Here is a 16,825-nt window from a genome sequence, read left to right on the forward strand (position 1 = left end):
TACTGACCAGCAGAGGGCGACACACGGTACACTTTTGCTATCTTATGGTCAAATTCAGGGAATCCAAAACGCATATGCGTCATTTCTCTTACTGACCAGCAGAGGACGACACACGGTACACTTTTGCTATCTTGTGGTCAAATTCAGGGAATCCAAAACGAGTATACGCGTCGCATAGTTCGCGCACACACACAGACACACTCATCGGCTTCATAAGCTTTTATTTACATGCAATAGTGCTCCAGCTCATGTCGGAGCACACACTCAGACAAAAAAAGACAAGCTACACTGTGAATTTCCTTCATTTTTGCTGGCACAACAAAAGCGTAATACTTAAAACAGCGATGAGAGAAATACTGACACCTGTCACAGGTGGCTATTTTGGTAATGAAGCAGGTATGGCTTCAGCTTATCGGCGACTGATAGAAGGATGTCCACAATCCCGTTCAGTGACTTGAAAAAAAATAAATAACTGTACAATATATCGTCTTTTTCACACAATGTAGCATTGTTAATGATGTGGTTATTTCTTTACATCATCGAAAAAAAAACGTTATTGACAGCTCTATAAAGACGGAGTGGAATGAGCCACGCGACAAGTGCTGGTTAAAAGGAATAGGAAGAAAGAAAATGTGAATTACTGTAAAAAAAAAAAAAAATTCCATAATTGCAACATTTTTTAAAAACTTTTTTTAGAAAAAATATACATTTTCTAAAATTTATTTTCTTCAATTAAAATTTGCTAAACAATTGAGAATTATGAATAAAATTTGCATTATTAATTAGCTCATGTGACAAAAGAGTGGAACTTGTGAATAGAACCTCTTTCAATATGAAAAGAACCTTATATACAGTTATCAAACAGAGTATGTACAAAGGCATAAATACATAAATATTTGTGGTAAAAAAAATAAATAAGATTTCTCTATAAACATTTTTTTATGTGAATGTTGCTTCACTGGGCGGGACACTGGCTTCCTGTACGGCATCTTGGGATTGCGACGGCGTGGCGGTCGACGACGACGACGTGGTGAAAATTCCTTCATCTTCCAGAGATACGACGGCTGGGAAAGACGCCAGTTCTGCATTTAGAAAGAGAGAAAAACGTCAAAGCCAAAGTCGCTCAAAGTAAAATGTCAGCTACGAGTGTGCGGAAGTTCCCGGCCTGAATTGTGGCCCACCAAGGAATCCCGACCAAAAAAACAACAGCAGCTGATTAGAAGCACATGAAGACAACCATGACGTCTTCTTACTGTGTTACAAGTGAGCACTGGCTAGAGTTGCGTCATAAAAGATACAAAAGTTCAATTAAGTCATTCCAAAATGAGACCATTTTTTTGGTTTGGTTTTGTTCAAATGGCTGAAGAATGTACTTTGGGAAAGCTCTTCTCCTGCCCCGTCCTCGTCCGGCGTGGACTCTCGCTGGCCGTCCAGGTAACGGGAAGACCGCCCCAGTAGCTGCAACGAGGAATCATCGACCGACTCAAAGGTCTGCTCGTGATGCTCAGAATCACTGAAGGGGGAGGGGGGGAGAAAAATCAGTGAAGAGTTGGAATGTTATCCAAGGTCAGCTGATGTCTGTACGTTACCTGGGGCAGAAGTGGTACCCGTTGGCCAGTCCCTGCTGCGGTAATAACCTGTTGTTGCACTCCATGCCCATGTCTACCTCCTCCTACAACAAATGCCACCCCATCAATACAAGCACACAAGTCGTCAAGTCTTACGATAGTACCTGATGGAGCCCCAGTAGCCCGTGAGCCAGGTGCTCGTGGTGGGCTTTGCCGTTGTGCTCGCTGGGAGGGTAAAGTGCGTGCGGGACGGCGAGGTGGCCGTCGCCGGGGCAGCGCCCCACCAGGGCCAGACCCTGCAAGGGCACCATGGTGTACTGGCACGGCGATGACACGGGGGCGGCCGCGGCCACGGCCGGGAAGCACAAGTCTGACGTTTGTTCTGGGTACAAAAAAGGCCCGTTGTTAAAATTGGGGGAAAATCTTTTTTTTTTTTTTTTTTTAAATCACTCCAAATACAACATTTGACAGAACACAATCATTACTCTGCTTGGCCCAGGCCCTCCACAGGCAGAAGGGGATGAAGACCACGATAATGAAGACAAAGGCGCCCAGGACCACCACGATGAGGTAGGGCAGGTCGCCGGGCCGGGGCACCAGGCCGCCCGAGCGGCCAGTCTCCCGCTCGGGGCCCTCGGAGGGGACGGGCCTGTGATGGTGGGGGCGGGCCTTGGTCTCCAGGATGACCACATTGCCAAAGTCGCTCTCGCCCTTCTCGTTGAAGCTCTGCATCTTGATGTCGTACGCCGTTTCGGGCTGCAGGTCGCCGATGGAGTGCCAGTAGCGGTCGCCCTCCACCACGTCCTTCTTGTAGTCGCTGTCGTTGTCGCTGTCCGTGGGCCGGTAGTAGATGTAGAAGCCGTAGATGGGCGTGTTGTTCACCGGCGTGTACTGCGGAAATTACAACAGAAAAAAATAAACTGCTGTAAAAAGGAATTGAAAGTCAAAACAATAAAAAAAAAAAAAAGCTCTTACCGTCCACTTGAGAATGACGGTGGTCTCATTGATGGCTTCGTTGTAGGTGATGTAGGGTCCGTCCACGGGGCGTTCGTGGGTCCTCCCGCCCACCACCGTGTAGGCCTTGGAGGGGGCGCTGGGCGGGCTGGACCCGATCACGTTGACCGCCACCACTCGGAACTTGTAGGACGTCCCTGTGGGCGGCGACCAAAGCGTTAGTTAAGCGCATTTGCGTGGCCATCCGGTGGGCTGCTGACCTTTCTCCAGGCCGGTGATCTCCACCGAGAGCCGCGAGGGCGGGATGTTTTCCACCGCTGTCACCCAGTCTTCGCCCGCCTTCTTCACCTTCTTGTATTCCACGCGGAAGGACTGGATGGGGAAGCCACGGTTGCCACGCGGGATCCACGCCACGTACGCCGACGTCTCCGTGGCCGTGGACACCGTCGGCTTGTCCGGCGCCTCGGGAGCTGCACCGGATGAGGACTTGTTTTACTCATTATCTGCTGACTGATTTTTTTTTTTTTTTCTTGAGCGACAAATATTGCACATTTTCAGTAAGTTAGGTTTAGTTTGAAAGAAACTTACTGAGAGCTCATCCAGAAGACAGAAGTGAAAGAGAGACTGAGAAAAGTGGATGTTAGTAGTCAAGAAGGACATACAAGTTAATGGAGCGGGGCGACACTCACGCAAAAGGCTTGGCGACGGAACGGCGGGAGTTTTGGGCAGATCGTTATGACCTCCCAATCCTTTACGACCTGATGGACACAAAAGCAAAGTTTGGTTAGCCCACGTGTTAGCCTGAAGCTAGCAAGCATAGATAGCGGAGCTACCTTTCCCAGTCCTGAAGGTCATCATGGCGGGCTGGCCCAAGCCGGCGCAGTTCTTGGCCGCCATCTCCACCTCGTACAGGCTGTCCGGCTGCAGCTTGGCCAGCATCAGCTTGTGCAGGGAGCCCGAGATGCCGCTGGACGTCCACTCGGCCGACGGGTCGCCCACCTGACAAGTTTTCATGTCAAATGCCCTGGGGTATCGATCGCTCGCGCACGATAACCACTTTACCTTCCTGTACTTGATCATGTACTCCAGAACGGGGGCTCCCCGCTCGTGCCGCGGCCTCCACGTGAGCTCGTAGTAGTCGGCTCTGCCCGTGCGAGGCTGACTGAGGATGACGGGCGCCTCGGCCGGCAGAATCTGACCCGGGAGCGCCGCGCAGTCCATTGGCAGCGTGGCCCCCGCCGCCGCGCCGGGCCTCACGGGCGGCTGCTCCCTCAGAACTTTGTCTGGGCTGAGCGGGCGAAAGATGGAGGGCAGCTTGCCCCTGGATGTGATCCCTGGGAGGGAAGACAGAGAGGGAGGGCATAAGTCCCGCTGCGCCAGGCACATGGAGAATAATCCGCAACTAGAAATAATGGCCTCACCGGTGGATACGGCGATGAGTCGAGCGGACGCCTGCGAGCTGCCCACGGCGTTTTCCGCCACGCACTGGTACAAGCCCTCGTCCTGCGGGCCCACGTTGGAGACGCGCAGCATGCGGGGCGTGAGGCGGTGTCGTGGCGACGGCGACAAGGGGACGGCGTTGTGCAGCCAGGTGACGGCCGGCGCAGGCTTGCCGCGCGCCTGGCAGGTGAAGCGCACCGTCTCGCCCAGCGACACCTCTTGCTGCTGCAGTTCCACCTGAGGAGGCTCTGCCCAAAAAATTGCATCTTAAAAAACACCAATGAAATGTGTAAATGCTCCAAAAATGGAACACAGACGTGTGCTGAGTTGATGGTTGACTTGTTGTAAATCAAGAGGGGGGGGGGGGGCAGAGCTTATTACTGCAGAGCCATGACTGTAATTCAAGGCAGCTGCCTGCCCGAGAGGGACTGCGAAAACATATGCGCAAAATCACTGGAAAAACACAAAGCCATAACCTGGACAGGAGACAAGAGAGATGTTTGTCTGCACCAGCTACTCTTCGGTTGACGCCAGAGCTTGGGTGACCGCATCGTGCTAATTTGGTGCAATTTGTACAAACTACTGCTAAATTGGGTTTTTGTTTTGTCTCTTACCAAACACTTGCACATCGTAGAGCACGGCGGCGGCCACGGCGGCCCCGACGCCGTTGTCGGCCCGGCAGGCGTACGTTCCCGAGTCTCCCTCGGCGGCGGCGGCGATCAGCAGGTTGCTGAGCAGGAAGCGGGTGTTGTTGTGCACGCGCAGGTCCTGGCCGTCCTTGGCCCAGGTGACATGCGGCGTGGGCATGCCGCTCGCCACGCACTCCAGCACCAGCCGCTGGCCCCGGGTCACCATGATGGAGCGGGACGCCGGCGGGTAGATGATCCGCGCCGCTTCTGACGTGGAGCCTGGGAGGGTGGGCGGGACACACACGGGGTGGTTAGAATTTCCATCTTGGAAGCCACATCACAATTTCTTCCTTTGAACGGCGTCCAAGCGTTTACGAGAATTATGGCGGCCAGGCGACATCAAATGAACTAAACTGGCAAGTGCGCGCCACATGTGGCCTACAAAGTGGCGGACAGACGGAGCACTATCAATGAATTTGGTTCATCCGGCGACTCACGGCGTATGCGGAGGCGGTCGGCCGAGGACGACGTCTTGACCTCCTGAGTGACGGGATTGTAAGCGGCGCACTTGTACGGGCCCTCGTCCTCCCGCGTGGCGTTGGCGATCTGCAGGTTGCCCGACGGCATGATGAGGTAGTTCCCTGTCCGAGGAGAGAAAGGGAAAAACGTCGCAGATAAGCGTCTGCTACAGCTTGCGGGCATTATTAGCATACCGGCCTCAAAGCACGGACGCTATTCTTCTCGTCCGGGCAACTTTGGACGTAAACACTTATAAATAAACAGCCCACAATTGCTCCGTTTTAACATTCTTGAGATAATCCGCTTTATCTGTGCTTTAATGATGGCCTTAGATAGCGCCGCTATGGCATTCCAGTAAATTATGGAGATAGGATGGGGGGGGCAAACCTTTGGATGTTTCCAGCCATTCCTGCTTGACGCTGTAGCGGACTTGCGCCTTGGGTTGGCTTTCGGGTAGGTGACACTCGATCACGGCCGTGTTGCCTTCGTCCACTTCGATCTCCTGCTGGTCGTCCGGCTCAAAGTCGCGCAGCTCTGAGGAAAAAAAAAGCCGGACGACTCAGTTTGCACGATGGGAATGACGTTAAACGGACGACGGGAATGTTTGGAAAAGCCATTTGGAGTGGAACACAAGCTTTATCCGCAGCTAACTTGACTTCCCAAAGCCTCAGAGTCGTCACGTCAAACTTTCTACTGGGGCCAGCTCACGTTCTGTGGGAAACGTGGGAGGGAATGGGATTAACGGGGGAGGCATGTGCCGCCAGAGTCCCGCAGGCAGACACACAGTCTGCAGACACAGATCTGACCCTTCAACCCCCTGGCGGAGGGGTCAGAGGTGTCCGCGCTCTAGGGTTTCAGGGGCATAGATCTAGTTTGGGTCTGGGGAGGAAGCACCACTCACTGCTCTTAAGAGGCCGGAGGGGAGGTGGGGGGGGGCTGATAGAAGGAGACGATTAAGACAAAAGCAACACATTTTGTCTATTGTTTTTCCAGAAAAGACGTGTGATGTGTCCTTTACAAAACACGAGCTCGATTCATTCTTTTCCACGAGAAGGTGTGTAGCTCTTGGCAGACGGCTTGGCTGGCCTGGCCTGGCCCGGCCCGGCGATTTGCTCAAAGCCAAAGAACAAACGGCGGCTTCTCTGCAAGGCGGCTCTTGATTTACTCACTGGGCCCTGCTGTCTGTCGGAGCTATAAAAGGAGGGGGGGGCGTGCAAAATGCACACCTTCCCGCAGCCAAAGACACGTCAAGCTAAGTGCTGTGAGCGCTCCATTTGCAAAATCAATCAGGTGGTGTTTTTACAGCCGCTGCCCTTCGCCTGGTTTCTGCTCACCTTTCTCCTCCCACATTCTTACCCGCATATGGGCGCCTCTCAGGTGCGTGCGTGCGTGCGTACATCCGAGGATTGATTGCGTTCATAAACCCGAGCGGAGCAACCCCCCCTCGCTTAAATCCTTCATCTTTATGGATTTCCAATTGTAGCGCAAAGGAGAGATCTGAACATGGAGACGGGAGCAGGCACGTACGCCCTCCCTATGGAGCAACTCCCTCGGAGTTCAAGGCCCGGCCGAGGGTGATGACATAGTTAGGCACGGCCTGTTTTGAAATGGTCTCACTGACAACCAATTCAACAAAGGCTGATTTTGTCTACTGCACTCAATTTGCGGGGTGCAACAGTGATAAGGAACCAAAGTGACGAAGAGACGCACAAAGTAACAGCCGGGATGATTTTGTGCAGGGGGGGGGGGGGGGGGGGGATCTTGTCTCGACCGGCCCTGAAACGCCTCCTGGTGTCATCTTCTTCATCATCGTGGCATCTGACAGCCTCACGCATGGCATGGCATGGCTTCACGCCTGACTACACGTTGGAACCTCATCACGGCACAGGGGCCAGCTGTCGGGGTTGAGGGCTATTCGCCAAGTCCTGGTCCCTCTTCCTGTTCTGACTGGCTCCCGGTGTACCTCCCCCCCCCGCCACTCCCCTCCTTTCCATTCCATTCCATTCCATTCCTGTGCTTCAGGTTACACAGCTTCAGGCCTCCTCGCAGTCCCTGGACGCATATCAAATGTAAGCTCGCATGCTCTCAACCCCATTAGAGCAAGGCAAGGCAAGGCAAGGCCAAAAAAAAAAAAAAAGTCTGGGCTAAAGCTCTGTAAAAGTATCCAAAAGGCTTTCTGTGGCGCAGAGTGGGGGTGCGCCAACTCTGTCAGGATGTCGAAGGGGGTGTTTTTCTGTTTTGGGAAGAAAAATACAACAACTTGTGTTTTTTGGACAGAGTGTACAGTGCGCGGCGCTTTACTCACTAGCTGCGGTGACGTCAGCGGGCACACTGGCCAGGGCCCCGACCCCGGTGGTGGCCACACACCGGTAGCGACCTAACGTCACGTTGGACAGCGCGGCGATGAACAAGCCCGCGGGCCCCAGCGCCACGCCCAGGTCTCCGTCCGTAAGCCGTCGGTCGTTCAGGCGCCAGCTGATGGAGGCGGAGGCGGGGCGGGCGGCGCAGCGTAGGCTCACGCTGCCGCCGAGCTTCTGCACCACCGAGCTGGGCTCCTCTGTGAACTCTGGGACTTCATCTACGGGGTTAGGGTTACACAAATACGTCTTCATTCCAGTTCATCACCATTGACACGCAATTTCGACCAAAATTGCATTCTCTAGTTCCGAGCAAATTGCAGCTGCCAGACGCGTTAACACGCCTACCCTGCCAGTCGGAATATTTTGTCCTTGGCAAAGCTTACTCTGCGCCAGGTGTTACTTGGAAAAAAAGGCATCCTTGTACTTCTAACACACACCAACGTAAAGATCTACTCACCAGAGACGGAGGCGCTGCTCTGAAGGCAACATAGCAGTACGGCGCCCAGAGCGCACAATACGGGAGTGCTTCTTTTTCTCATCCATGGAGTCCAGTCACGTTTTCCAGACATCTTCCATGCAACACTCCTCTGAAACACACACACACACGAAAACCCCCACAGTCAGTAACTGCCACACTTCTTTACATTTCCCCCAAGTGGTCTGGGATGCATATTACACTCTTTTAAATCATCTTTGCAGAGGACACAAATGATACGCGACTTTCCATTCCAACTGCACGTAAAGCAACAGGCGGCCATTAGGGAGGCAAGCGCACAAATGAATGAAGCCTTTCTTTGCTGACCCCGTCTACCTGCACCCCCCCATCCAGCCTCCTCCCCTTACCTCCAGCCCATCAAAAAGGCTCCCTCATTCTGTAACACGATGCCTTCCTGCTCAGGTGTAACTGATACAGGTAGAGAGGGTCGCGGACGGGGGGGGGGGGGGGGGTTTGGAGGTAGCTAGGGATGGGGAAAAAAAACAACAACAAAAACAAGAAGGTCCATTGACAGGAGATTTAGGGGGTGGGAAGAAGTCAAGCTCATCAGTACTAAGATAATGTGATGGAATAAAAAATGAAGTAAAGCCAACCACCAATAGACCTAAATACTAAATTCAAATAAATATTTCAAATTCATTCAAAGCAACAAGAAACACTAAGACTTCAAGCTAACAACTAATGGACTTAAATGCATCAGGCCTGAGAACTACAAGCAAACTTAAAAAAACAAAAGACTCAATAAATTAAGCTAATAAAGGCTAACAAAACCACCTAGCGAACCAAAATCAAGTCAGCACGCAAAACCACCAATAGCTCCAAAGAAGTCGCCCTAACTACTGCTAATAAAAGCGACCAAAAAGAACTAAGGGGAACATTTGACCACAAAAACCACCTAAAAAAACAAACAAACAAATTACCACGCTAACTATGCTAATTGAGCTATGTTAACACAAATACTCTGCCTTTGAATGGTTAATGCAGAGAGAGCGTGCATCTCTTCTCCCTTGTTGCTCGCTGCCAAGTTTCCTGAATTCTTTCCTGTCAGGTTAAACTAACAACTTCCCGTCAGGATGAGGAGGGTGGTCCCGCGCCTCTCAAACCTCCCCCCCCCCCGGGTACCAAACATGCATAATATTCATACTGGGCTCCGTGTTCGGCCGCATATCTGTGATTAACCAGGCCGCTGGGAGACAAAAAACAAAGAACGAGCAAGGGAGGGAGGGAGGAAAGAGGATGGAAAGGCTAAAGTTAAAATGAAGAGCTGATGGAAAAACTGTTGTTAATGAAAGCCAATAAGTCTGACAGACGAGCAAGCACAGGACCACACACTGTACGCCGTCAATGAGAGAGAGAGAGAGAGAGAGAGAGAGAGAGCGCGCGAGAGAGCGAGAGAGAGAGAGAGAAAGCAATATTGGATTAGCGACCACCCTCCAACAGACCCCAAAAAAAAAAAAACCACATGTTGTAATAATCACATCATTTATCCAGCCTGCTTTCACTTTTCTTCCCACAATTGTTCATTTTTCTGCAATTATGAGCATTTTACAGCGATGCTGCTAATGCCTCGCTAATGCTATTCCCGCCAAAAACAACAAACACAACTCACTTTAGCTTCTTGTCATCCTACTGGTGTCATTTTGTATTATTTTGTCAACTACTGTTGTACTTATGAGAGGAAGTCTGACTCATTTGTGATCGGAGAGGTTTATTGGACCTTCATTAGCATATACAGGTGTACTGGTCATGAGAAAACAAGATGGCGCATCTCCCTGACAGGCAAATATTTAACTGTTGGAATGGCGGCCATGTTAAGTACATAAACAACCTGTAGCGTGATCACACACGCTACTCTTACATTTACAGGCTCAGGGAGGCCATTTAGTGGCGAGCGCACACGGTAAACAAACAAAGTGTGCGAGCCAGCGTGAAGGCCCTGCGGCTTTTGAGGCCGAAGCTGCGACAGCTGCTCATAAAAAGAGGCAAGCGTGCGTATGTGAGCATCCAGCACCTGTGCCCACACATTCTTTTGCTAACAAAGGACAACATCATCGGACATTGGAACAAAGAAAATGCTTTCATTTCCGGCTTGATTGGTGGGAAGAGTCTACAAATGTCAATTTTGGATCAAATCTTAACACACGGTCGAGGAGAAGGGAGGACGGGCCCGACAGGAGATGAATGCTTGTTAAAACGGCAGTAATACGTCAGCCGTGCCCCCCCCCCCTCACCCCGGGCGGCCGAACATGATTCATTAGTCAGCTGGGCCTGATCTTTGCTTAGCGGATGGGATGGATACCCTGCCTCCAGATGAAAAGTTGCCCTGACATCTATGTCCAACTTTTTCCATCCAGGAAAAGTCACTCGCAGCATCCAAGCTGATGGAAACCAGAACAGTGGCCCCCACCACAAATCCATATATGCTCACCAGCAGCCGTAAAAACTTTTAGCGTACGTGACAACAAGTGGCGCCTTCTATGTCCATGGTATTTGTGGTCACGTGACAGGACACCCCCATTGCCCCCCCCCCTTCTCATTGTGGTGCCAGCCGGGCGGATAAATTCATTTTGACAACCTTGCTAATTGAACAAAACCAGGCTGGAGCCTCCTCCCGGAGTGCTCACATTCCATCTGCTTTCTGGCATGAAGACGACGACAATGAGGAGGAAGGGGCCGTGGTGAGGATGGGGGGGGGGGGGCGCTTGCTGGTAACATACCCCCCCCCCCCCCCCCCCCCCCGTTGCATATTTATCACTCGCCTACCTCCCCCAACTTTTACGTCTTCTTACGCCCCTCCCTTACTCTCTTTCCTCCCCTTTGGATAAACACATGCGGTGTCAAGTGTGAGGAGTGCCGGCGTTTCAACAGGCCGCCACGGCCCACAATGCATAGCTGCGGCGCGGGAGGCCGGTTGCCCCGAGCGACGCTAACAGGCAGAACGCACCTTAATAGAGTGGAGAGTCATTGTAAAGCAGTGAGCCGACGCCCGGACAAAGACCCCCGCGGACCCCTGGAGAAAGGGGAGACGCTGCTCTGAAGGGCCCGGGGAAGAGCTGATGGGCCACGCTCAATGACCAAAGAGGGGGGGGGATGGAGAGGGGGCTCAATGACTAAGTAGGAGTGAGTGGAGGGTTTTATGGATTGATGGAGGACGGTGACTCCCACCAAAAGAGTGGACGAGCCCTTCAGCGACACAATGTGCCAACATATTTCCACCAAGCTGCTCGCTGGCCTCCGGGGCCCGTGCCACGGGCGGGTTACGAGCTGCTTTGGGGGGCGGGGGGGTCCGCGCTCTGCTTAACAAACAAGCTAGTCAACAAGTCAACATAAACAAATCAAGGTTACGTGCGGTTATGTTCCCAATTCCCAGGCAAAAGGGGGTGGAGAAGGACTGCTTCTCACAGGCCATTAAATTCCATACAAAAAACAATCAGTGCATTGCTAACGAGACCCCCCCCCCCTCTCCATCTTTCAATCTAATAATGAGCTATACGTCGGTCCAAATCCGCAGCTCGGTCCCTGCGAACCGACACTAAAGAGCTACACGGCGTCTTGGGGGGATTAGCCAGGGAGATCTGGACAGAATTGAAAGCTGGCTGCCTGGCGGACGGGCGTTCAAATCAATTAGGAGGCGGCGACCAATTTGCATGATTTAGATAACCGAGCCGAATTAACCGCGGTGGGCTAATTACAGCTCACAGACGGACGCATTCCTGCACTTGCCGTGAAGCGCCGGGGCCATGGGAACAGGACGTAATTTTAAAGAAGCCATATGCCTATTAGCCAATCACGTGAGAGGGAGGAAAATGGACAATGGGACAAAGGTAGCTAGCTAGCTAGCTCAAGCTAGTCAAGAAAAAAAAAAACATCTCAATCAAACCAAAACAAATATCTTCAGTTAGTTTTCAAATCATTCCATGGAGCGAAAATAAAACCAACTCTCCATTTCTCTTCAATTATGTGAGGAAAAATTGAGTGTTGTGGCGAGTCATTACTAGATTTGGGCACGCTGAGAAAGCTAACATAATAGTGGCAATTTTGCAGCACTCATCACACACAAGCACTTACATATTTTGCGTGGCCACAAGTATGTTTTCTCTGCCCGCGCATACGCGAGCAATCACACACATGTCCCCATGACATGGTAAAAGTATACTCACACAGGCGCAGAAAAATGCAAACCTCAGGATATTTCTTGCTTTTTCCAATACACATAAAAACAGCTGCCAATTAGATGCTAGATCGTGTGGTAGAGGGCAACATAAGGCACGTGGGCCATATGTGGCTCCTTTTGGTGTTCAATCTGGCCCATCGAGTCTTTTCATTTTTTTAAAAAGAGGTGAACTCACAAGTATGCCAATTTAAAAATCAAATCATTGTTCTGTACTAACCGAACTTTTCAAACTTCATTAGGCACACGCAGATATAGTTCTTTGCGTACATGCAAAAAGGCGAGTCTGCTCGTGTGTTCCTGCATTGTAGAGATTGGAGAAAGAATGTAAGGAGGAAAAGGAAAGGGGGAAGGAGTGTGTGTGTGTGTGGGGGGGGACTTTCTTGCAGACTGAATGGAACCAATTATAAATCAAGAGCAATTTCTGCCTATTATTCAGCAGGAACCCGGCCGGGGAAGGATCCGACGCCCGGCTCGGCAACTCTCGGCGGGAGTACGAGGGGAGGGGGGGGGGCCTCAAATGTTATATGAAAAACAGACATTGGGAACTTGAGATAAGACCCGTAGAGTCACAAGACTCGTCGTGTATAGGAAAAGCAGAAAGAGGAGGAGGCGGGAAACTGAAGTGAGAGCTTCCTGAGAGGAGAACCAGCTGGACTAGGATTCTGGAGGTGGTTAGTCTTTTTTTGTTCCTTTTTTAAAGCACAGCCGCCATTTGTCCTGTCACTCACAACCCTGGAGGAAGGGCTGGCTGGAAGAAGTCGAAAATAGAGGAGAATGGCTAAGAGGCTGCTTGTTTGCGCGCGCATTGGTCAAGGGATGGGATCAAATCAAATCTCAAGAAAAAGCAAAACGCACAGCCAAAAGGAACGGCTTGCTGAACTGAAGTCTCGCTCTCACGCTTGATGCCGTCCGGCTGACAGGAGAGGACGGTGGAAAATTCCAGCTCTCCATAACCCCGAGGCACCCGTGGGCAGGGCTGGGCTGGACTGGGGGGGGACAAGCATCGCTCGACCAGCCAGAATCAAGCCCTGCCAGCCTACAAGTGATTAGCGGTTAACGTCCTTGGTACGGCGCCCGGGTTCCTGAGCGGGAAAGTCGATATGCTGGCATTTTTAAACACAATAATTCATCCAAGACGACAAGGTTAAACAAATGTGTGTGAATGAGCTATTAGCGCGTCGCTAACAACACCCTGTAATCTCTGTCCAAACATCTACCACACACACACACACACACACACACACACACACACACACACACACACACACACACACACACACACACACACACACACACACACACACACACACACACACACACACACACACACACACACACACACACACACACACACACACACACACACACACACACACACACACACACACACACACACACACACACACACACACACACACACACACACACACACACACACACACACACACACACACACACACACACACACACACACACACACACACACACACACACACACACACACACACACACATTGGAGTGGATCAGTGAGCAAACAAGCACTTAGACTTCACAATGTGTGTGAAAGGGCTGACTTCATTAGCGCAGAGTTTCTTAAACATTTTGGGGCCAGGAAGCCTTTTTTCAGGGGACAATTTTGTTCCAAGGACCCCTGATAGGAATTCAACCGAACTGCCATGTGAGCCCAGTGATACTTTTTTCCCCCAAAACAATATTGCTGAGGAACAACAGATAGTTAGCCGGTTCATTTAGCAAGCAAAAAGGATTCAGGGAAAAAAAAAAGGCACGTGGGAAAAGGTTGCACATGCACTCTAAGAGGCACCTGAAGCGGAAAGGGATTTCGTGCCGTTTGATGGCGGTATGTTTAATTAGCCTCAGAAGTCCTTTTTTTTTTATTTATTTTTTTTTTTACTCTCACATTCCAACCCCTCAATGCTGTCCTGGTTGACAGCAAGGATCAGAAGTGGAGTTGGGGGGCACCTGCTTGGCCAGGTGTCCTTCTATGGCTGGACAGAGAAGCCCGGGTTTCTCCCATCAATCAGTACAGACGGACAGACAAGGAGGAATGTTTCACATTTGGTTCAAACTAGTTACAAGCGTAAAAGGAAGCGAAAAGTAAGAGGCCAGCTCTCTATTTCTTCCCGTCCAGAAGGACCACACAGGTGAGGCCCTCGACCGGCCCCCAAAAAACGTCTGTTATGGCTGCACCAGCGTCCCGCTGTCATAGATGAAAGCGTGCCCTCGAGGATGGAGATTTCATTCTTCCCCTTCTCTTTTGTCGCCAACAGGGGTGGGCGACCTTGAGCCCGCGGGCCGTATACTCAAAACAACTCAAAGTCGACAAGGAGTGGTCAAAAAGCACCATTGATTCAATAAATGCTAACAGTTCCTATAATAATGCTAACATACAACAAACTCGCGAGAGTAATTGAGGGCTTCAGCATTCAATCAATAAACAAATCGGTTCTCAGATTAGACCCCACACTCGAGTCGACGTCCGTTTTTACACGCTGGCCTGCAAACGCACCACAACAAGCTTATGGCACCCATTTGGGCAACCGCAGCACCAAAATATACTCCTTGACGGGCACTAAAAATGCTAATGCTAACAGACTGCAGAACATACTTGCAACTCCTTTTATAATGAATTCATTTTACATCGCAGTCTGCTCAGCTTTGGTCATTATGACCAATCACTTGAGTATAAAAAAAAAAACCAAATGTAACCTGAAAACTGTAATACAAGCAGTAGTGACACCCCTCCCCAAAATTCTCTTCTCTTTCTTGAGTGTTTTGTTCAATGGGACTGGTAAACGAGCAGATAATCAGAACCGGAGTCAATTAGTTCAATTCAGGCCTGTCGCACTTGTCAGAACTGATCAAGAACAAAACAAAGTGTTTCTCCATTTGCATCCAAGCAGTTTTCAAAGAGCTTGTGCTCATTAGTTGCGGGTGAGCTGGACCCTATCCCACCTGAATTCAGGCTGGACTCCTCGACGGAAAATCATTGACACACATTCAATTTAGCTCTACAATCCTTTGATTTTCTTCATTTTTAATCCGAGCGACACTTACATCTGTCACTGAGCAAAATCCAAACAATAAAAACAACACCTGTGCCATCACGGTCATTAGCAGGAAAGCTTATGTCAACATTTTCTCCTCATTAAGCAGCAATGGGACGCTGCAAAAACACCATCAGCCGTTTGATAGAAACCACGTGACCCAAAGGCCACTGTTATGATTGGCCAGCATCTCAAGACGGTCAAGTAAATGCACCCACACATACAGTACGTGCAAAAAAAAAACAACAAAAAACCATCCTCGCAATCTTTGCAGGAGAATGATGCGTTCCACTTCACCACAGAGGTCCCAGCAAACATTGTTGCCGTGGGGGTACGTCAACCTAGCAGAACTCCAATGTGTTTATGTTCCCCACAATGGTGGAAACTACATTGGCCGCATGCGGCCCGTACAACGTGTAATAGCGTGAAATAAACACCATTGCCAACCGCAAAAAAAATCACGCAACGTGTTACTTGCTCGTCCAAAAGACGCTCAAGCGAGTTTAACGTGATTAAAGTAGAGTGAAAAAACAAAGAGACGCTAACCAAGTAGTGGCGTCGTGCGTCCACATGGCGAATTCACCGAATTGGCTAAAGCGCAAAAGGCGCATTTGCGGTACAATTATAAATACATTTTGTGCAGTTTCTCCGAAATCTCCATCGATAGATCTGCTCTACTAAGGGGGTTCAAAACTCCACGCATGCTACCACGCTAACATGCGTGACCAAATAGCAACACGCGAACATCACTTTTGGACTTTTCTTGGTCAAAGTCATCACAAGTTTGGCAGTGTCTATTTGATTTCAAAGTAGGGAGCGCAGAGGATTGAAACTCACCAAAAATGCTCGATTTAGCGCTTGCACCTCGTTTTTTCTCAGCAAAGCGATCTTCAGATGGACTTTCCCACCCCAGTAGTCCTCGTCTCCAACAACAAGAAACACAAGGAAAAAACCTTTGCTTCCTTCTTATTCTTCTCGTGTTGCCTTTTTATTTACTGCGGCGGCGGTGGCGGCGACATTTTCTCTGCGTGTTCCCCCGAAAAAGGTTCTCACACTGAAAGGAGGTTTTTGGATGACTGAGCTCTCAAACAATTCTTCCCCCCACTCTCCTCCCTCCTACTTTTTTTTTTTTAGCGACGCCTTCCCAGTCCTCCCATTTCCCAAAGCAGGAGGAGGGACCTTAACAATGCGGGGACTGGATAGACCCACCGCAAACACACACATTACAGCGCTACTGCTTTGCATGCCGCAAACTGCAACCAAAAAGTCCACCTCACTGTTCAACACTTAATTTTAACATTTACCAAAATGCTCATTCCAAAAGCTACGTTGCGCTGTAAGGGGCAATAAATACCGCCCCAGCACTCCTGTTGCTTCCCTCCTCCTGATTTGGTATGCGCAGTTTGTATTGACCCCCCGCCCGCCCCCCTTTTTTTGTGGCCTGCAGGCCCTTCAGTGCACCTGTGTTGTGGGTCAGGTTTTTTTTTTACTGTACAATACACATGCACACTTTCATACTACACTGATCACAGCTTCCCCGCTCCGCTCACTTCCTTCTTTAGGAATTCTTTACTTCACTCAGCACATTTTGGGGGAAATGGAGGCAATCATTCCTGCTCT

General features: G+C 50.3%; 1 protein-coding gene across 4 annotated transcripts; it reads right to left on the reverse strand.

Moving 5' to 3' along the window:
* Positions 1-204: 204 nt before the first annotated feature.
* boc (BOC cell adhesion associated, oncogene regulated) lies at positions 205-16,599 on the reverse strand. 4 transcript variants are annotated; one of them, XM_085939029.1, is made up of 17 exons: positions 16,043-16,599; positions 7,928-8,057; positions 7,416-7,688; positions 5,498-5,644; positions 5,089-5,232; positions 4,577-4,870; positions 3,944-4,228; positions 3,585-3,856; positions 3,356-3,521; positions 3,212-3,280; positions 2,783-2,992; positions 2,544-2,719; positions 2,054-2,459; positions 1,733-1,950; positions 1,590-1,672; positions 1,374-1,513; positions 205-1,082 (listed from the first exon to the last, which is right to left on the reverse strand). In XM_085939029.1, the coding sequence occupies exons 2-17, from the start codon at positions 8,037-8,039 to the stop codon at positions 940-942; spliced, it is 3,138 nt and encodes a 1,045-aa protein (XP_085795155.1). In that variant the 5' UTR covers positions 8,040-8,057; positions 16,043-16,599; the 3' UTR covers positions 205-939. The 4 variants fall into 4 exon arrangements, with proteins under 4 accessions (XP_085795155.1, XP_085795156.1, XP_085795158.1 ...); XM_085939030.1 differs by having other exon boundaries at positions 3,944-4,210; positions 16,043-16,598; XM_085939032.1 differs by lacking the exons at positions 7,416-7,688; positions 7,928-8,057; positions 16,043-16,599 and adding an exon at positions 6,821-6,840.
* Positions 16,600-16,825: the final 226 nt, after the last annotated feature.

Source organism: Syngnathus leptorhynchus, chromosome 19 (assembly GCF_054491065.1).
Source record: "Syngnathus leptorhynchus isolate UIUO chromosome 19, UIUO_Slep, whole genome shotgun sequence".
NCBI lineage: Eukaryota > Metazoa > Chordata > Actinopteri > Syngnathiformes > Syngnathidae > Syngnathus > Syngnathus leptorhynchus.

Bases quoted from the DNA above. Each gene is read 5' to 3' on its own strand.
- boc (XM_085939029.1), bottom strand. From the start codon at position 8,039: ATGTCTGGAAAACGTGACTGGACTCCATGGATGAGAAAAAGAAGCACT. The intron at 4,229-4,576 runs GTAAGAGACAAA...GTGTTTTTTAAG, and splicing joins CTACGATGTGCAAGTGTTTG to ATGCAATTTTTTGGGCAGAG. The intron at 1,514-1,589 runs GTAACGTACAGA...CTCCCCCTTCAG, and splicing joins GGGTACCACTTCTGCCCCAG to TGATTCTGAGCATCACGAGC.